We start from the raw sequence: 27,064 nt of genomic DNA, 5'->3' as shown, positions 1-27,064 counted from the left end.
ACAAATAAAACCCGTCACTGCAGCACAGCAGGTGGACATCGCCTGCAGGCGTAGTTTGCATAACTCGGCAACGTTCGTGACCTCGGTAAAGCCACTTCGGGTAACCAGGGAGTTGTAAACAAAAGCCTCATATACACACGCTTACGTACAGCCAGGGATTTGTTGTGGAAACTCCTATACAGACACAGTACTATACATCTTTACTTACCAAAATGGACGCCAACGAAACACTAGAATCATTAGATTTAACGGAATTCTTCGATTGGGAAGAGTTTGAGACGTTGTCTGAGACCAAGGATGACACCAATAGCGAGACAGTATTTTCGGTTTGCAAGTGTAAACTTCCGTCGACTGAAAATTTGTTTAAGTGCAACCGTGAAACTTGCCAAACTATATGGTTTCACACAACATGTATGCTGAAGGCTAGGCTTGTGGACTGCGCACAGAAAACGCTGGAGGAGTGGATTTGTCCCTCTTGCAAAGGTACGAGTAGAAACCAGGCATTGGCAAAGTATTTGTAACTGCTATTGATAAGATCCAGCATGAATCATTCGCCTTTATATCCTAGGCTTATCCTAGGCACAAGTGTCCCATTCTGCCTATTTCCTTGCCTCATTCATTGTTAATGTTACTAAATAAAATCTACTGTACTAGGCTAGGCCTATACACCACAATACAGTATGTTGTTTGGCGTAGGATGAAATGTTACTCTTTAGTCCTGTTGTTCCTAAATTTAGCGAAATCCGAAGTTAGGCTATGCATTGTTATAGACTAGCCTACTCTTAAAGTGTGTGCGTGGCCTTTTTATTCACTGAGGCCTAGACCCTGTCAGTTCACTTGGAATTGGAAATATGGTTTCCATATTGGATAGGCCTGCTGTGCCATCGAAAAATCTGTAGAAAACATATGTTACAAGACAGTTAATTGTGTACGTGGTAGGCTTGTATTTTAACCGTGCTCTGCTGCAAATAGTTTTGGTTGCCCGCTTTGTCCTTGCGCTGTTAAAATTTAGTCATATTTGAAGGTGTAACAATAACAAACGATTACTATATATAACAAAAGTTAAGCTCCTAACTGAAGTTGTCAATATGACAATGTAGACTAGGGACCGATCCAAGTTCCACAGTCTCAGGATCTCCTATTGCTAGAGCAATAAGGATGCTAGTCTCACTGTCAAAAATAACTGCTTTTCATCCTAACCTTAGCATTACACGATCCCAAAAATAGCACAATACTTATCTCACCTCCAAGTAGTGAAACCTATTTATTTTACTGTGTTACTTTATCTATACATCTGCTCTACATCATGGTTATTGACAGTTAAGCCTTAGTGTGGTATTCATTGAACTTCAAAAAAGGTTTTCTAAGCCAACATACTGTATACATGAGGTACAGGTTTCCTAGTTATATATCAATGAGAAATTTTCATCAATGTTACATTCAGTTGGAAAATGGACTCTTTAAAAATCTATTTATCTTTCATTTAATTTTTCTTGTAGAAACTTCTTCTCAAACATCAGAGAGGACTGGAATAGAGAGTGGACCCTCAAAAGAAGCCACATCTGGCCCTACCACCAACTTAAGTAAGTTTAAATTTCTTTGTTGAAGTTTCCAAACTTTACATATTGGTGGAGTTCAGAAGCAGGAAGTAACTTTTAAGAATGATTTGAAGGAATATTGATATTCTTTGGTGGATGCGTATGGAGAGGTAACAAGGTAGCATTTGGACACTCACCTGTTAACAAAATATCTGGGGGTGGAATGTAACTTCCTTTGAAGAATATTTGTTTTATTATTTACATCATTTTTATTATCATACGTTAAGAAATTATTTGAAGCAATATCCATAGGTCACAACGTCCAGCACGGAATATAGAGTGATGTAATTTCTTTGATTCTACTATGAAATTAGAAGCTCAATTTTAAGTGAATCATTGTTCTCTACAATTGTTGCTATAATGAGGCATATATCTTGATTATTGATATTTTAGCTAATATCACCCGACCCATAAGGAGGAAGTTCTACTTAGAACCCAAGGACTAAGAAATGGATTCTCGTGAATATGAATTCTCTTTCAAAGTTGAAACATGCTGCAGAATCATTTTTTTTTAAAGGGATGGAAAATAATCCTCACCAGTTACAAGACATGTAATTTATGACTGGTGTTTCTTTAAAAATAGCCTGTTCCTTGAAAACTGTCATAACTCTTTCATTTACAGGAATGCAGTATCCAGCAAAGACCTTTAGGAAGGCTGATGCTTCAGTGCTTGCGATGGATTTTTTTGAAGCTGCCATCAATAACATTTTTGAAGACGACCTCTTCAAACTGAAGACCCCACTAACATCAAGTGTCGTACAATTAGCAAGAAGAGTGATGCCTCATACAAAAGATGAAAAATTTGGCAAGTTTGCTGCAGAAACAGTAGAACAGTTATGGTCCATAACCAAGAACATAAGAGGGACCACATTTTCTGATAAAGTGAAGAGCGAAATGTGGCATGATTTCCACAAGTATAGGTCTATGGATAAAACATTAAGAAGATGGCAGAAAGTACTGAATGAGGTGGATATTGAAAGGGAAGCAGAAGAAGAAGTATTCTTTCTACAGCATGCCCTGGAAAAGATGTTTTCCTCCCTCTTAGCAACCTTGCTGGAAAGTGACATGCCAGCAACAACCTTAGACGTGACCCCTGAAGCAATGACTCAGACAGAGGACCAGGCATTGCGGTACTGTGCTGGTTATGTACCATATAAATTAATAAAAAAATACAATAAAATGCAAAGCAATGAGGTTGCTGCTCAATATGTCAAAATCTTATCTAAGTGGTGTCAGGATGAAAGCCCAGCTGCAGACTCATTTCTTGCTTATTCAAATGAGTGGATTGAAATACAGAATAGAGGCGGCTTATTTCTAGTCAATGATAGTGTATTTATTTTCTTCAAATGTATGGAAGAAATTGTAAGGACAACTGTACAAACTAAAAATATTGTGAGCTTACAAGATGTTAACCTGCAAGATTTATTAATTAAAAAAATGGAAGGTAATCAGCAACTGTTGTCTACATGGAGTGCTGTTTGTGACATTCTTTCTCAGGAAGCTAGTTCTCTGCTTCGTTCTGAGGTTATTAAATGTTTTATCAAAATGAGATGTGAATCCTTTATGAAAGTATATATAAATATAAATAAGCAAATAACAGACAAAATATCAAAAAAATCTGACAAAGGACTTAGAAAAAGTTTAGGGATGTGAAGATACCATTGATATGAATAGCCCTAGAGCATGAAGGGAGGCAGGATGGGTGCATAATGCTTAACATTTTACATCAAGTTGTGTTTGTAAAGCTGAAACTTACACTACAAAGAGTTAAACCCCTAATGATAATTTAACACTCTATTTTGAAGGTTTACCCCTCTTTTTAAGATTGAGTATGTGGTTTTAATTGTCAAGGTCTGATAAAAAGGGACAAGAGGGGGTGGGGGGAGGCAGGGTCTTAGGTTAACAAACCTTGGGGATAACTAACCCATAGTTCATCTATTCCATATAATGTAAATATATTCTTTTAATTTATTTCCGTCTTTGTAAAGTTTTTGTACAAGTTTTAAGTTAACAATGAAGACTTGACAACAAAATCACATTCTTGTTTGGTGTACTTTCTTTTCATTTAACCACTTAATGCTCTAGTTCAAAGCCAGCATGGAGCATGCATTGGTATCACTGTTAGATGCATTCACTATTAACACTTTTAACTATTAACACACAATGAAAATATAGCAACAAATATATCAGAGACCCCCCCCCCTCTACCCCAATTATGATCGGCAGTAGTCATAACAAAAAATACTTAGTCCTATAGCAACGCTTTGTTACGGTTACCCTTCATGGGATTAATAGGCATTTCAAATGTAATGAAGTATACTTCACAAGAAGGTTCACTTACAATATCAGTTACAATTTGGATCTTAAATATTGATGTATTGAATTATTGATACTCAATGCAAAAAATTGACAGACTAGGTGGAAGTCATGCCATTCACCTGATTTCAATGCATTAGATCATAACAGCTGGACATTTTTTTTTCAAAGAAAGTGCATTAGAACATATTTAAGTCTAGTGCCATCAAGCAGTAAATAAATAAAATCATAAAATAATGGAACTTATCAGAGCCCCCCCCCCCAAAAAAAAATATGATTGACAGTAGTCATAACAAAAATACTTAGTCCCATAGCAACGCTTGGCTACAGTTAACCCTTTCACATAACATGGGTTTAACAGGCATTTCAAATGTAATGAAGTATACTACACAAGAAGGTTCACTTACAATATCAGTTACAATTTGGATCTTAAATATTGATGTATTGAATTATTGATACTCAATGCAAAAAATTGACAGACTAGGTGGAAGTCATGCCATTCACCTGATTTCAATGCATTAGATCATAACAGCTGGACATTTTTTTTTCAAAGAAAGTGCATTAGAACATATTTAAGTCTAGTGCCATCAAGCAGTAAATAAATAAAATCATAAAATAATGGAACTTATCAGAGCCCCCCCCCCCCAAAAAAAAAAATATGATTGACAGTAGTCATAACAAAAATACTTAGTCCCATAGCAACGCTTGGCTACAGTTAACCCTTTCACATAACATGGGTTTAACAGGCATTTCAAATGTAATGAAGTATACTACACAAGAAGGTTCACTTACAATATCAGTTACAATGTGGATCTTAAATATTGATGTATTGAATTATTGATACTCAATGCAAAAAATTGCAAATGTATATAACTTTCAATGAATTTCTCACCTCAAAATGAAAATGTATATATTTTTTTCTCTCGCTGCTTATCATGCCCTCACCCCCCTCCCCCTGTGAACCCAATTCATTATACCAAAGTTAGCGCTTTTTTTTGGGCAAGGGCTCATCACTTATATCCTTTGAGGGCTGCTCACGGCGAACATTGGCTCTCCTGGATGCTGCAGCATGACTACCTGCAGCGATATTTTTCATCAAGTGATGGCCAAATTGTTCAGCTGATGGATTGTCATGATGACCACCAGCTGACCGTTGTTTGGAAAAAAATTCTTCCACAGGATCCTGGTTAAGTTTGTCACTGAGGAAGAAGTTGACTCCATCCATGGCCAGAAGAAGCTTTGTAATCTCAGTGAAAGAGTGAACTGTAAAAAGGACAGAGAAAACAAATTGAAGTGAATATTCATAGACATTACATAGTCTTTCAAGATTTATTAAATCTATGTAGGATCTTAAAGAGCAAATAAACATAATTTCTGGCACCTCTGATAAAAAAATGAGGATTAGGGTGGAAGCTTGACAAGTCTGCCTCATTTGAAGAGTTTTGATGTAGGTACGCATATATGTTAAGGTCACTTCTCCATTCTCAACAACAATTCTATAGACACACATGTCATATTTGGACTTCAAACATGGATATATATTTTGTACATGAGTTTATCCCTACTACTGTACTGAAACAATTTCACATATTTTTCATTTGTGTCTTTTTTACATCAAGAAGTTGTGACAGCAGTTGTTTGATTGCAAAGATTTATGTTAGAATTGAATTACAAATAGTCATAAAGTCATTAAAGAATATTTCACAATATGTAACGATTAACATAAAGAAACAATAAATAAGACAAAACATACCTGCTATGTGACATCCAGCCAATGTGGGTACACTAAGATGCAATGCCTGCTTTTGCTTCGGTGTTAACCCTGGAAGGTGCTCACCTTCTTCAGTCCACTCTTTCAAGAAACCCAAAAATTCTTCTGTAAGCCACTGTTTGAAAACAAAAGAAAAATTCATGAGACATTGTGGTGGTAAAAGTGTAGTTTGTTATTCTCCATTTTAAAGCTTAAGAAGAAGGTTTTTTAGAGATACAAGCATATTTTTTTTCTCTTTGAATACCATTCATACGTGTGCTTTACAGTACTTTACAATTGGTTATGTAAATTGCAAGTAGGACAATATAGGTGTATGCTGTATTACCTTTGCAATAAGACATTTTTACTTTGACACACTAATTAGTGTCTTTATCACACATATTATGCACATGTGAAGTAAACTATGAGAGATTGAATGTTTTAAGTACTGACCACAAGTCTTTCATCATCAACAGATGTGTATGGTTTGATGTCTGTATTCTTCTTTTTCAGCCACAGTGATGTAGAGCCAACATTAAGGCAGTCAAAAAACTTGTTGACCATCAAAATAAATTTGATGGTCGATGAATACACTAAACTGTCCTTCAATTGTAGAGCATTGGCCACTGTCTTGGACATCACCTGCAATGGACAAAGTAACCAAATTTGTGCTGAAATCAATTCTTAACAAAAGTAACATTTTGTCATCAAATATTGTAGTAGGTTTTTAAATATATCCATACTGCATGTCAGGAACTTCTTTAGTTTCATGTTAGACTAGTTTCTTGGTTGTCATTTCTTTGCAAAATCACAAACCACTAACAATTGTTGCAGCTAATTAAATCAGAAGGTAATCATTCATGACAAATTCCTGCCTTCTCTAGTGTCCTTTACTGAGAATTTCTTTGGTAACCATTACATTACAGCACAAGTGTTACAACAGTAAAACACTGTAAGGTGCACAACCTTGCCTTCTACTGTTATCCACTGTAATAAATTGCATAATCCCTGTAGTGTGGTACTGAATACTGATGACATATCCACATTTGTATACAGTTTTTTTCTTCTCCGTAAAAAATTGCAACACTAATTCTACAGTAGTGTTATTGACGGTCCCACCATAGAGACTGAAGGGACTCTTCAAGAAACAAAGTATTCAACAAGTACTGTTTTTACTGATAACTGAAGGTATAATATAAAACATACCTGAGCAGCTAAGCTGACCTTCATTCGCAAACCCGGGTTCAAATGGAGGTGCTCATATGAGAGCTTCGGGAGGAGGACCAAACCAGGCGTTTGTCTTTTGCACCCTTTATCCCATTCCTGAAGCTGCAGAAGGTGGATCCATTGGATTGGCTTTCCATTATACTGAGCATGAGGGGTAAAAAGAAAGAAAAGAACAGTAAATATTTACTGAGAGGCAAATAAAAAGTACTTTACTGGAGGTCTTTACTCTTCCAGTTCTTATCAGACATTCTTGTTAAACATGCAAGATGACTGAATGTCCCAATGAGGTAAATTCCTCCAAGGTGGTTATAGAAATAGAAATTTTGACCAATAAAGTAGTTTACATTCTTATACCATTTCTCCTTATACAAAATGTATACACATACACATATAACTTTCACTGAATAACCCTACTTCAATTTTTTTATTTTATTAAACTTGACAATAAAAACAGTCATTTACCACAAGATTTCTTGTCTTCCGGTTCCAATTGGAATTTTCAAAATTGTTCCGAAGTGTCTTTAATAAATGTGGTGCGTCGGAATTAAAATATATGTACTGGTTCTCTTCATAAACATTTTTCGTCTTGTAATGAGGAGTAAGTGGTGAAGAGGAGCTTCCTGACAAAATCTCATACAGTTTTCTGTTGCAGCTTGCACCATCTGAAGTCAAACAGATAACTGTAAGTCCTAGCAGCTTGAGGGCTTTAATGCAATTCATTGCCATCTCATACAGCTGATGGCCTGGTGCACTGTTAGTGAAAAAAAAAGCCACCGGAAACTTAATGCTTGAAGTTAAGCCTCTAACCATGAAGAGAAGCACATGCGAGGCCACATTTGGGATTTCAGATTTTGATTCAGTGCATCTGGCTTCAAAACGTTCCATGTCTTTACTGACATCTCCAACATCAATAAATCCCACTAACTTGCCATTTGTTTTGGAAAACACAAGTCCTGCCTTAATTTTCATTTCATCAAAAATCAAGTTTACAAGCTTTTGATGAGGTTCAAGAGAGCTCAGCTTCAAACTGTCGAAAAACCTCTGTAGCAAACCAACATTAAGTCCAGATGATGGCGGTGTAAAATGTGTGTACATATGAAGAGTACTTGGATGAGGGAGAATGAGAAATCCAGAATCTCTAAGGATGTCATATGCAGATGATGATTTTGAATGCAATGCAATTGCCCACTTGATTATTGCTGGATGCCATCTCATACCTTTGGAGGATTTGCTTTGCAATGCCTTTTTTTGCTGCTCCCAAAGTAAAGCACAATGTGTGTTAGCTGGTAAAATAGACTCCAATTCCTTTTCATTGCATTTGATAACTTTCAGGAGTTCTTCAGAATCAATAGTCACACTTTCCTTTTCAACCAGATCCCTAATGGTGCTCTTCAACCTTTCTTGTCTGTTCCTTGATAGTTGGATCTCTGTCTGTAAATGACTGACTTTGTTGATAAGTTCTGGTTTTGACAAGAGAATGTTTTTGGTTTTCTTCTTTTGTCCTCTTTGCTGATGTATTATCAGCTTTTGATGTAAATTTGCCCTATAGAATTTACAAACAGCACAGCACTTACTGATGGCTCGGTTGGACTGCTGTACATCCTCATTTGAAATTATCAGATGGCATTTATTATGGCGTATTGTTAGTTTGCCTTCTAACTGGTCCCCTGTTCGAAGAGTTTCTACCTGAGCCACAGTCTGACCAACAGTTCCTTTCAATCCTTCTTCACGGTAAGCCTCAGCTAAAGTGTCAAAATCATGGTTTCCCACACAGATTTCTGAATCCCAAATTTCAGTGATGGCTTTAAATGGACTACTGTGGGATAAGTTAACAACTTTTCCAAGAATGAAGGCAGTGACTGAGTTATCACCAATTATAATTCTCTTCAAAACTACTTCTCCTAGGTCATGCATTACTACTGCAATCACTTTGCCATCTTTCGACATCCATGACAGAAATCCTGTCTCTCTACAAAAATCTAAAAGTATTTTCTTGTCCAATTGATTGGTTGTACAAATGGCGCAATTGTCCTCTGAATGTTCGGAGAATTTATGAAGCTGTACATTAGAAGTACACTGTTCGTTTTTCTTTGACTTTCTGGATGCAGTCTTACAGCGTGATAGTTTCCTTCGACAAGTGTCACAAATGGAACTAGGATGGACACCTGGAATGTCTTGATTAATGTCCACTTGCATAAATTTTAAAATATCCTTCCCATAAATTTCTTTCTGAAAATATGTAGAACCTTCCCTTTGCTTTGCTCCACATAATCTGCACAAGGATTTCAAAATACACATATGAAATGCCATAACAAAATTTCACAAAACACACATCTTTAAAGCAATTCCAATGTTGATAATAACAGACCCACTTGCAATGTGTATCCATTCCACTCATGCAGCTGTTTTTTATAGTGACTGAAGCATTGTGAGAAGAAATTGCTGCTTGCAATGCCTGGATCCTGTTTAACATCTTTGACCACATTATTTGGCCAGTGTTAACAACTTCTGCACAAAATACAATACCTGCCCTATGTACAATGCAATTAGGACCATTGTTGAGCTTGAATAGCAGCATCTTCTTACCACAACATCCTGCTTCAAACTCAAAAATACTTAAGCTGTTGATTCTTGATAAAAAAACTATTGATTTTTTGATAAACAGAAGGCTGTTTCCTTCAACTGGACAATGCATTTGAACTTCACACAGAGCTTCTTACTGAGTGACTTCCTGAATATGGAGGCATGGAAGTCAGTACCTTTTCTAAGACTATACTAGGATTTACGAGCTCAAACTTATACAGATATATATTTTTTTTTAAAACTCAAATTGGGTTACAACTTCAAGCAAGGAGTTGTGATGGAACAACTCCCTGCTTCAATATTGTTTTGGTTGGTTGAATGCTTACATGAACCCATCTTAATATTCAAATTAAGAATGACTTACAGTATTTATGATGTTACTAAAACTTAGCCAAGCTGGTATAATTACAAAATCTGTATCTTATTGAGGTAATATTTGAACAAATTCCAGCCAATTCAATTAATAAACTCAACTCATTAAGTTATAACAGAGTTAACAGTTTTATACTTGGGCATGAAAGGGATTAAGCATATATTATATTTTTTATAGACTATTGATATGAGGTTTCAGTAGCTAAGTTTCGTGGGTATTGCAAACAATGTAGGTTGGGTTTTCGAAGGATACATTTCTCAAGAAAACAACAATGTATGAGTGGACAGGACTCCAAACTCATTTAAAGTTTACCTTTTTATTTCATGCAGTAGTTCATACACTGTGTGTTTCTCTGCAAATCAGAGGTTATTGGTAATCCTAGGTGTATAGCACACCCCCTAATTTTTCCATCCCATGATTTCATGCATCCCATCATTTGCCCTGTGGACACCTGGTAAGAAGGCCAACGTAACCTGCAAATATGTATCATTTCAACATGACAGTTCCCATGATAAAGTGCCTGAGGAACACTAAAGATAGATCAAATTTTTTTATGATAAATTGCATACAGGCTGGATTTAGACTTATTCCTTAAGTCTGCTAAAATCACCAAGAACAAATAAGTTTACTTATTTGTTTGGTATGAAATATTCTTTTTGCCTAGTGTATAGGAAAGCTTTATGTTCTTGCTATGTACACATGCATCAACATTTATTTGGATTTGTTGAAGGATGAAATGCTGCTACATACAAAGAAAGGTGCCATTTGCAGGTCTGTAAATATTTTGAAACTGTGGTGAATAAAATTTATTTGGAGTGGACATAGTGAAAATAATCTACAAAATTTTGACAAGTCATTACCTGTAGCCTGAGAAATATATATTATATCATTCAGAAGCATTGGGCAAACAATCATAACATATGGTAAACCATGCAAAGGAGAGAGAGCAGCAAAATACATCTACTCTCTCCAAATCACACACTGAAGCTAATCCTCAATTATACAATCTCAAGTAGTTCCGTAGTGAAGTGTAATGGGGAAGTAGAATCACTCTCATTGCTCACTTGCACGACTAATAGACCAAAATATTATAGGGACTATCTGCAGGCCTAAGCTTAAGTATTCAGAATACAGTAGGCTATTTATTTGGCTAATTTTATGTAGGTTAGGCCTAGAGCTATTTGTATAAATCTAGTATAAGGATAGACCTTGCTACGTTTCCACTTAGCCTAAGTCTTGACTTGGGAACCAAGCAGTAACCCGTTCTCTCGATTGAAACTTTCCGGGTTATAATACCCGGTAAAATCACTAAATTTCCAAAAACAACGAATGAAATGTTGTTAAAACTTAAAATTGACAACTAACGTTAGTCATGGGCTTACCACATTACCACTAGTAATACCACAGTTTATAATTGCATCGTGAAACCGATTCCTACACTAAATAGTCTATACTGGTTTCGCCGTTATTGCCAACAAATGGCGCCAAAATTTTACCAATCGTTTAATTACCATGGTAACGGACGTCGAAATGAATATTTTGACATCAAACTATCCATTTTTTCTCCAAATTGGCAGTGAGTGCCACAACTTTGCGATCCAATTTTGGTGAGCTAAGAGATTAATGAACACTACACTATAGTAAAAAATCGCCGAAACGATGCGCAAATTGACTAAAAAGTCCCTTCTTTCTAGCCTAAATTTCCCAATATTCCGTACGATTTACGACAAAACAATGAAGAATAATTTGGCATAACTTACCGAAAAAAAATCGGCCGAATTTCGGGTTTTCACGAAAAAAAAGGTAACTGTTTCTTCTTCAACTGCACATAAGTTTCGGCCATGACACCAAAGAGAATAACTACTGCGCATGCGGTAAGTATCAGGGAAAGCCCCATGAAGTAATCGGCTAGATACGGTCAAACGATAGAGGGCGTTTTGAACAAGTCTCCTGAGTCGGCAACTTCATATGGTTCAAAGGAAATCTGATCGCTCTCTGGGGAGGCCTGACCTTCGTGTTTAGTCATAGGGTTAACATAGGCTGCGTAGTGTATCCTGAGGTGGTTTTAAGGACATGGTGATAAAATCACTGAAGACAGAACTCCATTCCATAACAACTCCCTGGTCAGACTTTGTAACGGCGTTCATACACAAGATCAACAGCAGACGACACACTTACAGACGACTACTCAGCTGACAGATTAACGTGTTTACTTCGAAAAGTGGAAAGCACCAGTAATGACTGTGCATTTTGTACTCACACTCCTCACTACACACAGTGTTTAGATAACCACTGTGTTATCATTCTACATCGCACGGTTTAGCATGTTATACTGAGAAAACTGTCTTCTGATTAACAACAGCACCCACAATTTGAAAAGAGTAATTCCACGATTCATCCTAGACCGTGTTACGCACAGTAAGTATTCTCATACATTAGTTAGGCCTATGTAACACGTTTCACGCTAATCACCGCGGGAGTTGTGATTGTAGCATTAGGATTGTAGTAACAATATCTACCATTCATTGCCTAGCCTAATGCCAGTTGGCCCCACTGGCGTCAAGTACTGTACGTATGTTAATATATCAACAACGAAAAAAGGAGTTTACCCCTGCTCGACCTCGCAAGAGGTCGTACGGGGGATAATATTATAGTTTTGTAGAATAGACACCTTTTTTTTTTCTAGGGAAAGTTGTCTATTATTCAGTCAGGGAGATGCTGAGAAGTGAAGTATTAACTATTATGCAATAACATTGTGTAGAAGCCATAAATAAACAAGAGGTCGGAACTGAAGAGCCAATTAGGTAGGGATTACTAAAGGGGAGGAATTTCTAATTAAATGGGATTTGGAGACAGAGCCGTTTCTATTAATTGGGTCGTAAGTGGTTGATTCTTTGTCGGAATTTTTGATTTGTTCTTAATGTATAAGTACACCTGGAGTCGGAGGGGGGGGGGGAGGGGGGGCTAGACCCACTTAGAAAAAGGATTTTCTATTGGGATGAGGTTTTAAGTTACAGTTTTGAATACAGAAAGGTTTTGGTTATTTGGGTAGAAAGTTAATGCTACATAATACATTGTATTTCAATAGGCGTTTTTCGATCAATGGATCATTCTCTAGGTTGTTTTTATATAGTTTGGTGTTAAATTCTACGAGTAGGGTGAATAAAGATTTTGTGTTTCCTGCAAGGAGAATGTGAGAGGTAGCTATATATGAAGGGATTTTTAGGGCAAGTCGATAAGCTGTGGTGTGGATTCTATTTAAAATTTGTTTATTGGAATTTCAAATGGTAGGCAAGGAGATGCTTCCGTAACTGAGAATTGGTTTTACTTTGGATTTGTAGATTTGGATAGTGGTTTTCGGAGGGAAATTATACTTGTGTGAGAGGATTTGGATGTATTTAAGGTGGGACCAGCAGCGTCCTGCAGTTCTATTACAGTGTAGGTTAAAGGATAATTTACTATCAAAAGTGATACCGAAGGTTGCATTGGGAGAGGCAGTGATTGTAGTGTTAAAAAGATTAATTTTGGAAATATGGTTAAGGTATTTTGAGTTTTTAAAGGAGAAATTAAAAGAAATGTTAATATATGTGAGGGTGAGACTGCTTAATGGCTAATTAGGTCAACGTAAATTGTATGCTCTAATAGCGCAGGTATATACCTAATCAAAATCAACCTGAAAATCGTATAATATTCAGGGTAGGGTACTCTACATGTACAGTATTGATCTTGCGAGGAATGCACAGTTGAATTGCAATTAATGCAAGGACCGCAATATTGTCACAATATTGCTCATCAAGCTCACACCTTACAAAAAAAGGCTAAATTGTGCTTAGCAAATACTTATTGTTTGTGTTACATGTCCAATGTCATATCTTACATCATAGTTTTTATATTTCAGCTTACACTATTTCAGCAGCAAAGATGTCGCCACCTTTACCCAGTTGTGTAGAAGTTCCAGTACTGTTAAGCAAATTGAATCAGACAGTTAAAGATGCCAAAGATCTTGCTTGTTTAAATGGGTTCTTGATGAGGACAAAAGAAAATCCTGACTCATCCGATGTGGTTTCTCCTGCGCCGTTCATGCTTCTACCATCGTCAATACCCAAACATTTGTTTCAGACTGCTCTAAGTATCCAGCCTTCCATAAATGAGCTGTACTTCAAAGTGGCCAATGATTATGACTTTCTATGGAAGACACTTGAAGGGTATGTATCATAGACCCTCTAGAGAGTTGTAGTTAACAGAGAATGTTTCCCATTCTGTACTAGTCTACCACTTGTTTACTTTAAGACCTGCACTTGTGAAAAGTTACAGACAGAATTGATAATTGTTGAGTCAATTAAACACTAGAGTGACTAGACAGTGTCATCATCTTGATAAATGTTTCAGTTTTAGATTGTTTTGGGTGGAAATTTGATTGTAGAAAAATTTTAAGGGACGTTAGTTGGTGTGCAATCCAAGTGTGAAAGCTTCAACATGGCTACCATATCTTGAATTATCTTCAATGTGAAATGTTTTGCCAGCTAGATATCAAATTTGCATCATATGACCATTAAAGGCATTGAAGACTCGCCCCGAAACCGCGTGTGGCCATCTGAAAAAGTTAACTTTCTGTTGCTTGCAAGTGACGTTTTGTTCGTGTTGCAACAAAATGCAGACAGTAATGAAACGTGATACCTTAATTGTTATCTTTAGCTGGACCTGAGATGTCCATCGCTGTATCGTTTATACACTGTGCTGTGGGTATTGACCTCAGCTGTATGTACTGACTGTACACTAGTGTCTAATTACCGACGGTAGCAAGCTGTGTGTGTATCTTCTGGGATCGATGGTGGTGTTTAACACTTCTGTTACACCTCATTCGAAACTAGGTCAAATTACCGACATAAGACATTTCTGTTTGCGCGAGTCTTCACACCCTTTAAGTAAAAGCACACATGTACTACATCATATATACTGCACGGTCTACCAACATTTGTAAGGTCTGGTCAATGTTGGGTAAACTTGTGATTCCAAAGAGAAGCAAATTTATGTCACTTTCGCTGTCATTTCTCTTGCCCTTATCTTGAGCAGTTACATTTGTCTTTTTCAATACATAACATTGTGGAAAGAAATAATAGACTGAACAGTAAGAAGTAAGCGACAAATTTGTTGTCAACAATTTACCCTTTTTTGGGGTGGATTCATCAAGTTGCCATTTAGATATGAAGATAGCAGTCATAGCACATACGTACATAAATTGATGAAGTGGCAGTTATATGTACATACATCCTTCTCATATCTATCACAAACATGAGCATTGCCAGTGGATGGGAGAAAGTGGGGATAATTGAGTGCATACATATCTTCTGTAGTTAATAGGATGCACATGTATGTATCCACATTATACTGAAACAATCAATTTAAATCTGTTTACTTTGCTAGGACAATTAACGTGGATGAATTTACAGCCAAACAGTGGGAGATAATGAAGCAAGTTCAAACGTCTGGCAAAAAGAAGGTTTGTCAAATAGATTTAATTACTTTTTGTAAAGTTACTGCATACATGTACACTTTGCCTTACAGGTACCTGTAAGGCAGGGAATATAATTTTCATAATAATACGTAACATGTTGATTTAAAATGTTGGGCATTTGAGATTTACCACATGTATGTAACATCCATATTCCCCTTAAAGTATTAAAACTTGTGAATCATCATCATGGTGACCAAACATAATGAAGAGGAAATGGTGTATACAGTATTCACCAGCCTGTAAAATGTCACATTTATTATTCGTTTTAAATACTATAATAGGTACCTGTACTTAGTACACTAGGGAGAACTGAGATATTAATGATATGATCTCTCTCTGTATGCATTGACTGGTATAAAATGATGCATAGCCAAGCAGTATTTCCCTTTTTAATTAAAGTACGATCACCTTAAATTTGGGAGGTAAGACATACTGTATATACACTGTACAGTCGCTACATATGTAAGTTTATATATAGACTACAGCTCTGGCAAATAAGCTGGTATATTTTAAGCATAAATCTGAGAAATTGACCCTGAACACTATCTACAGTACCCACGCACTTTAAAAATATCTTTTTCTCAAGCAATTATTAGGGGATCACCTGACCGGAATGGTTACAACACACTGAAATCAGTTCTACTATAACTTTTTGACCTGCATATATTCAGGACTAATTTGAATCACAAAATATTCTTGGAAAAGGACAGACAGTATTCAGTGTTCCATGCTAAGTATGTGAGACATGTGTTGCAAATAATGCAGAAAAACTGCTTAGTCATTCTTCCAACTGATGTAATGTTATACAGTGATTTACTGTAGAATGGTATAGAATGGTATGCTTTATATGAAGATCTGGCATAGGTCCAAACAGATGGTCTGCAAACTAATGTATGGGGTGCGACCCAGAAATGGGTCACAAAATATATTTGGTGGGTGGTGGGATATTTCCAGTTACCTGCATTATTCGTCCAGTTTTCAAAATTTGCCAATTAATGAAGATGTGTTATAAAAGCAAGTTTCTTTTCACAAGTCCATAGTGCATTCCAAGCTAGTTTTCATTCATTTTGAGCATGGATTCTGAGTGGTGGGGTATGTTGGGTCTTGGTTCCGTCACCTAATGTTACACCCTTGGTCGCTGTACTGTAATGTATTGAATTGGTAATCGTAGTGTTCACTTGTACCCTTGTTTACGTACTGTATGGAATCGTATTGGGTGATAATTTATATGTGTACACCTTGTATTGACCTGAAAGTGACGTCTTGAGTCTATAAGCAATGAAGCACAAAGCGATCAAAAACTGTTGTGTTATTATCCTTCTCAATCGGTCAAATTGAACCCAAGACGTAACAGTCATGGGCCAAAAAGTTGGTGGACAGCTTGTCTAGACCACAGGCATGAAAGGTAATTGGCCTGTGGGCTAAATTGAAGCATCTGTTGAGTCTTTTTCAAAACTCTCTTACTGCGGCCAGAAACAATCCAAGCACGGAATATAGACCACTTAGATCTCTTTGTTAGATTGAAGAATATTCAATTTTATGTAAACATTATGTGATTTGCTCCATTGTGGGGAAAATTATGACCCTATGCAAACTACAGCTTTCGGCTACTTTTCTATTTGCTTTCAGAGTCTTCAGGTTGGAATGCTTCGTTCAGACTACATGCTAGACACTGCTAAGAGTGATGATCTATCCTTGTCCCAAGTTGAAGTTAACACAATAGCTGCCTCATTCGCTGGTCTAGCCTCAAAAATTGCTCCAACCCACAGGTATTTTATTTCTTCTACAGCTCCTCTGTATGTTGAGTGATGTTAGGCCTTAGAAATTTATGAGTACTGACCAGCCTTGGGAAGTCACAATATGAGTCATCAAATGGAAAATAGTTTGATGATAGTACATGGTGATTATTAGCTCGATCAATTACAATCATATTTTGAACAATTAATAGTCATTAATTTGGGATAAAAGTGTCGACCATAAATGGTTGAGAGCAAAACGTTTAATTTTGAGAATGTGCAGATCAGCATGATCACGATTTTTTTGCAGTTTACTCCATTTTTCGATATTATGGATATTGAAACTCTTTAGCTTAAATTCTTATTTAATTTTTGTATGAAAATTGTGATGAAAGTTTTTGCCTATCTGCAGAATGCTCTCATCGTTAAAAACTGAATGTCTGAGTTAAAAAATGATATGCCATCACAAGGAATTGTAACTTTACCCGCTTGATGACATACTTCTCTGGAAAAGTGTATATTTAAAAGTTATATTTTTATATTTTTACGATCAGTATAAGTGATGGAGTGCTAGCAGCTGCATTATAAGGTGGACCCATTTCAAATCTGTAATCATTACAATGATTAACATACTTAATATTTCTCATCCATTTCAAGGTTAATCATTCGTCAGCTGAGTCCAGAAACAGATGTGTCTAAAGTGCCTTTAAACAATGCCTGCTCTGGCCTTTCAGAAGCCCTATATTTAGCCTGGAAGGCATATGGAAACCCCCAGTAAGTCAAATTTACATACTCTCAATGTGAAGTAAACTGGACTCTGCAAGATTATCTGTTGACACCCTTAAAGGAATAGTTCAGAGATACAGGATCTTAATTTAAAGGTTGTGAAGACTCGCGCAAAAAGAAACGTCTAATGCCGGTAATTTGACCTAGTTTCGAATGAGGTGTAACAGAAGTGTTAAACACCACCATTGATCCCAGAAAATACACACACAGCTTGCTACCGTCAGTAATTAGACACTAGTATACAGTCAGTACATACAGCTGCGGTCAATACCCACAGCACAGTATACAAACAATACAGCGATGGACATCTCAGGTCCAGCTAAAGATAACAAGGTATCACGTTTCATTACTGTCTGCATTTTGTAGAGACAAGAAGAAAACTTCACTTGGAAGCAACAGAAAGTTAACTTTTTCAGATGGCCGCATGCGGTTTGGGGCGAGTCTTCAATACCTTTAAGTATCTTGGTTAAACTTTTATACAATCCCTCAATGCTGTCTCCAGATATTGCTGGTTTAAGTGTCGCAGTATGTACCACAATTGAACTTGGAGTAAGCAGGTGTGATGTCATAGATGCACACTTCCAAAATAGAAACGTTTGTTTTTATTCAAATTTAGCTGTGGACTATCCTTTCAATGTTGAGAATGTCTTTTTCCCCTCTCATTGTTGCAGAAGAAATGGAGATACTAAATAAAAGTGACCGCAAGATGAGTAACATCTTGTTTAGTTCAAAAAATTTGCCACCTTAAATATCAAACGTTTGACATTTATGTCTCTACGGCAAGTTCTTTGGGTTTTACTTTTCCGTTGACTTCTTATGAATACAATTGCCATGAGCAAACTTGGTTCAAGTAACTACTGTTTTTTCAAGTAACTACTATTTTTCTTTCTTTCTTATTTTTTATGTTGCGGAGTGTTAGCTCACTCAGTGGTTAACGCCGGTGCCTTTCAATCATAAGGTCCCCGGCTCGAGTCACTCCAAGATTAATGTATGTGGTACAGTTACAGAGTTGTTGACAATTGACAATTCATAATCATGGACGTTAAATATAAATGTAAGAGATTGACTTCGGTCAGCTTGCGGCTTTGATAAGCCAATGAGGCTTCTTCGCCAGTTCCTGGCTTGCAGGAGGATCTAAAATACATATATTTATGCATATTTATCTTAATTTCAGAGCTGTGGTAGTAGTTTTCGTTGATGAGGATGAAAGGAACATCTTTGACCAGAGGTGTCAAGAAGTTGCAATAACAGATTTTGATCCTACAATTAAGGTATGGAGGAGGTCAATGGAGTATGTAGGTGCCAATGCCAACTTGACCGAGGATGATAGAATAACATTGTGAGTATTCACTCTCTTCAACAGTGAGTAATAATAGTAATATATATTGACGATACATGTACTGTTAGGAAGAGCTTTGTCTCTTCAAAAACCAAGGTTATAAATTTCTTAAGATCAGCGTGCTCAATTAAAACTATAGTATTCACCCCCAAGAGTGTATTGAATAATCTGATTTATGTTACATGTGTCGATCAGTTTACAAGCAGAGGTTTGGTAAATGCAGTTCTTCATTTTCCCTTATTAAAGGGTGTGAAGACTCGCGCACAAAAAAAAGTCTCATGCTGGTAATCTAACCTAGTTTCAAATGAGGTGTAACAGAAGTGTTTGACACCACCTTCGATCACAGAAAATACACACACACAGCTTGCGATAATTAGACACTAGTGTACAGTCAATATATACAGCTACGGTCACTACCCACAACACAGTGTACATAGCAGCGATGGACATCTCAGGTCTACATAAAAGATAACAAGGTATCAAGTTTCATTACTGTCTGCATTTTGTAGAGACAAGAAGAAAACTTCACTTGCAAGCAACGGAAAGTTAACGTTTTCAGAGCGCGGCAGGCGGTTTGGGGCGAGTCTTCAATGCCTTTAAGGCATTGATTTTGGTCATGTTGTATATACTTGAAAGTCAGAAAATAAAAAAATAGTGGAAATGTTTGTAATATGCTACAGCTGTCAGTTACTATGTAGAATAGTCACTGTTGCCCAAGATAAATTAGTTGGTTGTCTTTGCAGGATAATGTTCAACTTTCATGCAAATTTATGTTATAGGAAAAATATGATTTAAGTCCCCCCAATGTTTAATAGTTGGTTGAGAAAGTCTGCAAAATATAACATAAAATGTGTTGAACTTCACAAATCGATCTTTTCAACTTTAAGTATAATTGTGTTTTGTCAAAGGTTGTACCTTAAACTTGTAACAGTGTCATTCGTTTCATTTACTTCTCTCTTCTTGCTTGCTTCTCCAGGGATAATGAAGAAGTTGCTGTTTTTTACTATAGGACAGGATATGTGCCCACCCAGTTTAAGTCAGATTTGGTGAGGCCCTAATTTGTTTGCACCCTTATGTGGTGATATTCTTTCATTGAAACTTTGAAATGATTCATCTATGCAACCAAACATTGTGCCTCAACAGACAATAAAGCAACTAGTGAGCATGTCCAGGAATGCTCAAGAGCTGCAAGAAATTTGGGACGCCGATTGGGACAGCAAATTAACCATGTCATGTTTCCAAACGTCCATAAACAACATGCTTTGGACTGATTCTCTAGTAATTAATGAAATATTGGAAGTAAATGACTTGAAGGTCACAGATAGATTGGTTGTAGGTAATACAGGTCAAGCAAATCACTCACCAAAAGTGGAAAAAACTGGAAAGAGAAGAAACACCTCTCTGTGAATTCTTCCGAAGCAAGGACTTAGCCAGAACCGATAGGTAAAGAGTCCAGATTTGTGCCGTGTCGTTGAATTTACAGCCCAAGGGAGAGGGTCTTTGTTCCATCGCAAAATTTTCACAGGTTGAAGGTGCTAATGGAAAATGGTGGCATCTGATTTTAACCTTTCCAGCAGATTAAACAATATACCTTCTTCTCCCATGGGTATGATGTGTGTTCTATAAGGGTTTGTCAACACATGTGTATGTGAGATGAATACTTACTGTAAGATGAAAAATACAAACAATTTATTATTCAACCACTTGTAAGGGATTTTGATATCCAACTGATCATTTACATTCATTACATTGTGTAAATTTGTTTACTATTTTGCTAAGCTTTCTTTTCTCCTTGATATGAAGGCTTGGAAAAGCAAATTATTAGCAGAATTATCAAAAGCTGCGGTGTGCCCATCCATAGGCTGGCATCTAGCTGGAAGTAAAAAGGTTCAACAGGAATTAGCTCAACCTGGTGTCCTAGAGAAATTCATGTCTGACCCCGAGAAAATAGCAGCTATGCGATCAACATTTACTGGCCTTTACTCATTGGCATTGGTAAGAGCTTTGTGAATTAGTTTTTCTGTCAGTTGATTCACCCTGTAATGTCAAAGAAATGTTTGGCAAGTCTTTGTTTTGATAGCTTTGCTCCTAGTTACAAGATCTGTTATGCTCAGACTCTTTTGGTTTATAAAGTTTCTTGAATTATGATGTAAGAAATGAAAGGTATCCATGTTGAAGCTACCAAAGTATGCAAATTTAGGTGTTTATGCCTTATAGCACAAATTATCCTAGCCGATTTCACTGCCTTTATAGCACAAAATATCCTAGTCGATTTCCCATTGACATGTTGAATTACACTTATACATACTTGCACTAAAAATACCTTCCTTGCTGCTTTCTGGGTTGTGGTCAAATGAAATTGCCGTGTGATTCCTGGTTACAGAGCATGCAAACTATATATCCAGGCATATGAATGTTCCCCCCCCCCCCCCCACAGGAAAGACACATAGGAATTGCCACCTAATGGTTGGATAACTCTATCGGCAGAACTTCTTGGTATGTCGGAGGAATATTGGTGTTAAACCAGTTCTAGCCAAAAGATTTCTTCAATCTTTCTAAATTACTTTATTTTTTTATTTTTTGTATAACAGGATGCAGAAGGTGATGCAGCTGCTGAGAAGGCCATTGCTAACCCAGACAAGTTTGTCATGAAACCTCAATTAGAGGGTGGTGGTAAGAGAGAGAGATATATGTTTCTTCTTTTTTTCAAGTTGTTCTGTCCTGTGAGTTATGAACAAGCTCTTGATTAGTATGTGCAGATCAGTATGTTGTAATTTGTCATAAGAAATCTTAAGTTCAAGACAATTTAGTTCAAAATTGATTTCTCATATGCAAGTTATAGAGAAAATATTTAATAAAATTTTGGAAAAAATACAAAATTGCATATGAACTTCACTAGCAAAATAAAAATTGTTTAACAAAGCTAGTGACCTTTCCCTTTAAAGAATCATTCGGGAAAATCATTCTGTAGTGCACTGTTGAATAAACGAATGGTGGCAGTCTTACACAGTGTCAGATAAATACAAAGGCCAAGAAATTACTATCAATAATTGAGCATGATAACTCTTAGTGTTACTGTAACAGTTATATTCCCAAATGTAAGTAAGTAATTTTCTATGTGGAGATGATTGCCTGTTAGGTCAGCAATCGGGTAACGAAATTGTTCAATAAAGTGCAGTTGAATAAAGTATTTTCACCTCAGGTGTCCTCAGCATTTTACGATATTGTCAAATCATGGAGTTGGTCTCTCATTTGTTTTAGTGGGGAAACTGTTTGTGGCAAAACCAAAATGAAGAATGGGAGTGATCCATGACATGGTATATACAAAACAGGAAATTGTTCATCGGATAATCATTGCAAAAAAGTATGAAACATGAGCCAAATTGGTTCAAAATTGCAAATCATTATATCAGTTTTTTATGCACAGAACCTTAGTATATTTACAAATTTATGATATGCATCCTCAAAGTAAATATTTTCCTGTTGGTACTCTTAAAAGTCATCTATATTAAGGGGTACCCTTAAACTCAGACCCCAGGGACCCAGGTCGTTACAACTAGCCTCCATTCTTCAGATAAACTATGGGTAACCGTAAATGAGCCAATGTATCTAGCAATGTCCTGGATATTTGGCTTGTTATTAACCTCAGATGTGTTTCTTGTTTGTTTTTATTTGAAATCAGGAAATAATATTTATAAAGAAGAGATCAGAACAACACTGCAAAAGACGGCTGGAACAGCAGATCGAAGTAAATACATCCTCATGGACAGAATCATCCCTCATTCCGTTAAGAACTATGTAATACGTCCAGGATATTCCCATACAGAAACAGCAGACTATGTTAGCGAGTTTGGATTTTATGGCTCCTTTGTAAGGTAAAACCTGAAACTATGTAAGCAGGGTGGACCTGCCATTCTAAAGATTGTATTAATTACTAGGCGTACTGTAGTTGCATATTTATAACACATACAGATGAACAGGTGTGGAGACAGGTTAAGATCAGGATGGTTCTGGTTATAGTTATTAGTGGGGATGAGTATTCAACATGTATTTGGCTATATGTAAATGTGTAATTATCTCTTTTCACCCTACATCAGAAATGTAAGGATGCTTGTGAGTCTGTGTGTGTGTCAGTGGGAGAGTGAGTCGCAAACTCCTAACCGTAAGGTCAATCATGTTCAAAGTTGGTGGGTAGGTGCCCGACCATGTAAACTTGTTCCTGCGTGATTAACAATGTCAAAGGTCATGAAACCTAAAAGTTGGCTTTTAGCCATTTTCTGGTTGTCAACATGTAGGAATATGGCATTAAACCACATGGTTTGTAGAGAATCATGAGACAAATTTTGAAATAGGACAGATTTAGATGTTAAAGGTCGAGTTCAAAAGTCAAATTGGCCTAACTTCTGTGAAAAAGTGTGTTGCAAACTTCTCCTAGACCGAAAGTCAAATGTTTTAGCCATTACCTGCTTGTCGGTATGTTAGAAAAAGTCATTAAACCACAAGATATAAAGAATATTGAGAAGAATTTGAAAATAGTTCCTATGTGGCTGTTAAGGGTCGAAGGGAAAGGTCAATGCCTGACAATGTAAAGTTGTGCCTGCATGATTAATGACGTCATAGGTCTAAGGTGAAAAATTATAAAATTTGGTTTAGCCATTTTCTGCTTGTCAGCATATTCGCAAAAGGCATTAAACCACACAATATGTAAAGAATGATGAGACAAATTTTAAAGTAATGTAGATTTTGGTGTTTAGGGTTAAGGACAAAGTTAGTTGTGGTCAAAGGTCAATATGGCCTAAAATTGTGTGAAAAAGGGTGTCACAGATTCCTCCCACACCGTAAGTCTGATCAAGTTCAAACTATCTGTTCATGTTTGTAGCCACCATTATGTATGAATATGCTAATTGTTGCTCACCTTTCTTACTTCTAGCCTTGATGACAAGGTCCTGCTCAACAAAGCTGCCGGTCATCAAGTGAGGACAAAGCAAAAGAACCAAGATGAAGGTGGAGTGGCGGTCGGAGTGTCCAGCTTGAATAGTCCATTTCTGGTTTAATAAAGGTTATGTGAATTGCTCTGCAGAAAACATCATGTTACTGGTAACATTAATAAGGTTTTAGCAGGTTATAGTATTTTTAAGGAGGGCGCTTTCATATCTGCCGTAGATACCATTTACAGAACTCCAAAGATTTTATATAGCACTGTAACATATCTCAATCTATGTACTAGTTGTGAAAATATGTTTATAAAGATGTTCTCTTCAATAGTTACGAGAAGAATAGCAGGTATATGTCCAGTACTTTCCATTTTGGTGACTTGGATACAATTTTATAGACTGCTGAAAGCTGAAACTCAGCTTAACATTGGTGATTGAAAATACCTCAAAAATGCAAGTTGAATGACGACCAGACATGTGTATAGTAAGGTGCCAAACAAGCAGTGGGTGACATTGCGTTGGTAAAATTTGCTAGTTATGAGTGGTAAAAATATGTATGTTAGTTCGAATATGTCACACTATGTGTGACATATGGGAATGTGCAGGTAGTTTGCCAATCAGTGTCAGTCAGAGAAGTGCAACGTTGCCAATTATACCTATTAATTAGATTTAATTATTTTGTAGCCAGGTACTAAATAAATAGGATCAATACATAACATCCCCATTGCACTAAGTCTGCAAATAAGTTATTCCATGTATCATGTAGCTTCTATCAAATTGCATTACTTCTGACATTGTGAGGTTTGTTGGAGTCTTGAACAGTTCTCAAGATAACGAAAAAATGCCCACCTGGTTTCCTACTTTACACATCATTGAGAAAACAATATATAGTAGGAACCAAAAGTCAGAAAATTTATCTATAGTGTAGACAACTTACAAATAAAGATTGATGAATTTAAGTTTGTCACATCAAGTCCATACTTCAAGCTAGCTTTCATGCCTCTGAGAATGTATATATATATATGTCAAGTGTCTGGTGAGTCGTGGCCAAGGCCTCATAGAAAATACAGAGTTGTGAGCCTAAAATTTGTGGAATGCTGGTGTAGTAGGCCTATGCATGTAGTTGGTATCATCATGTATCACTAGTATAGGGCTGTTAATGAATATTTACCTATCTTTTCGGGTATCCTACATTGATTCATTTACCTGGCCAAAAGAATCAGCTAATTCTTTATCCGAGCTATGCAAGCAAAGCCAGATATAGGCTTCCTTCTGCTGCACCAATCAACTCATTTCCTCGTTGAAGTGTCTTTCATTGTTTAATGTAAGCCTCTTCATTTAATAAGAGATTTGAGAGGGTTAAAACTGGTGTTGGTCCTTCTTCAAGAAAAAAACATCATACTATACTTAGGTTAGCCTATATACATATCCAAGCACTGTGTAAAGCACAGCGTGCATGAGAAATTTAAGCTTTTACCAAAAAAAGAGATGAAAAATATAAAACAGGTCACAAAATCATTAACATCCAGATTGTATGTTTCCAAAAGCTTGTAAAAAGTTGAGAAAACAGAATATTCAGAGACTTCTCTCTATCATGTGCCTTATTAGCAAATTACTTTGAGAATAACAGACTTCCAATGAAGGATAATTCATTTCTGTGCATGATTATGTTACGTTTGGTTTAATGCTTTACCTTTTATTCCCTTCAGGTGTTCTCTGATTTCAAGAGTTATTCAAGCTGCCTTTAATTTCTTTTATGGATGGGTAGGGGCAATGAAAGGGTTATCTTTCTCTATGGTTAGATTTTGTCATCACCAAAATAAGACACTTTAGACTAAAAGTTCCATGATTACAAAACAAAACGGTTTTAATGTGATAATCTTTTGTCAACTTTTGTTAAACTTTTAGGAAATCAGGACTTTGCAATATAGCTAGTTTTGTACTATCTTAATTGTCCCCAGTTGTTAACATTTTGTGCTAATAGTTTATGGACGAATGTAGCAGAGATGCACTTGATTATCGAAAGTACGTTTCTTGTTTAGTAATATTAATCTCATTCGATACTATATAGTGGATTTATTTTTTTTTTGTCTGCTTATATATACAGTATTATTAATATCTATATATATCTATATATATATATATCTATATATATCAGTTTATGTGTCATTCCAATACCGGACAATTATGTACTCTAAGACAATTTTCTTCCATTGCTGTAAAGTCTGCTATTATATACAAGGTCATCAGTAGATACATTCTAATTTCTTACTCTTAATTAATACGCGATGACCGGTTTTATTCTTTTGTTTGTATGGGTATGGGTTACATTATTAAGAATTAATCAGTCTCAACTCATAACACCTTTAAGTTTGATTACATGTAGTTGCCTGAGCCCTGAGTTAAGTGAACTTGTTTCATCCAAACATGAGTCATGAAAAAGCAAATAATTCTCGGTTTCTTATTCTTTCATCCCGAAGGTATTTCACAAATTTCAATCTGCCATGAAATGAAAGACGTTTCCATTGCGAAAAAACTTTTGTTTCTTTTTGTTTTTCAAACTAGTGTGATATTGTTAGCTTTGTAGGTCATGTTAAACCAGTCTGACCTTCACTCAACTTATCCCCTTCTCTTTCGGCCCTGACCGCCCTGCGGTAAAAAGGTTTTATGAGGTAACTGCACCCAGTCACTCACTCACCCTGCTGCTGAGTAGAACAAGATCCTTTGATAGTACATCGATGTCAGGGGGGACATTTGCATCCCTAAAGGCTACCAGCACTGTCAATAAGTTTCGTGGCATGGTAAAAGTTTCTTGAAGAGATTTTGAAAAGTACTTAATATTCTGGTACTCCATTACTTTCCTATGCACTGAATAGTGTTTAAACTGTCTTAGTGTAGGAAATTGAT

The 27,064-nt window shown here is 36.4% G+C and overlaps 2 protein-coding genes across 5 annotated transcripts; both read left to right on the top strand.

Moving 5' to 3' along the window:
- LOC139965365 (uncharacterized) lies at positions 1-3,251 on the top strand. Its single transcript, XM_071967662.1, has 3 exons — positions 1-483; positions 1,500-1,583; positions 2,221-3,251. Exons 1-3 carry the CDS (start codon positions 213-215, stop codon positions 3,249-3,251), a joined length of 1,386 nt encoding a protein of 461 aa, XP_071823763.1. The 5' UTR covers positions 1-212.
- An 8,753-nt stretch (positions 3,252-12,004) lies between these two features.
- LOC139965364 (glutathione synthetase-like) lies at positions 12,005-26,607 on the top strand. Of its 4 annotated transcripts, none has more exons than XM_071967659.1 (11): positions 12,005-12,265; positions 13,746-14,052; positions 15,272-15,347; positions 16,992-17,131; positions 17,756-17,872; positions 19,059-19,223; positions 20,200-20,269; positions 21,027-21,218; positions 21,815-21,896; positions 22,906-23,098; positions 24,154-26,607. In XM_071967659.1, the coding sequence occupies exons 2-11, from the start codon at positions 13,769-13,771 to the stop codon at positions 24,275-24,277; spliced, it is 1,443 nt and encodes a 480-aa protein (XP_071823760.1). In that variant the 5' UTR covers positions 12,005-12,265; positions 13,746-13,768; the 3' UTR covers positions 24,278-26,607. The 4 variants fall into 4 exon arrangements, with proteins under 4 accessions (XP_071823760.1, XP_071823761.1, XP_071823762.1 ...); XM_071967660.1 differs by lacking the exon at positions 12,005-12,265 and adding an exon at positions 12,398-12,651; XM_071967661.1 differs by lacking the exon at positions 12,005-12,265 and adding an exon at positions 12,917-13,047.
- The last annotated feature ends 457 nt before the right edge of the window (positions 26,608-27,064 follow it).

This window comes from Apostichopus japonicus, chromosome 3, assembly GCF_037975245.1.
Source record: "Apostichopus japonicus isolate 1M-3 chromosome 3, ASM3797524v1, whole genome shotgun sequence".
NCBI classification, from domain to species: domain Eukaryota; kingdom Metazoa; phylum Echinodermata; class Holothuroidea; order Aspidochirotida; family Stichopodidae; genus Apostichopus; species Apostichopus japonicus.
Note: the sequence above shows the minus strand (reverse complement) of the source record. Positions and strands in the feature narration are given on the sequence as shown.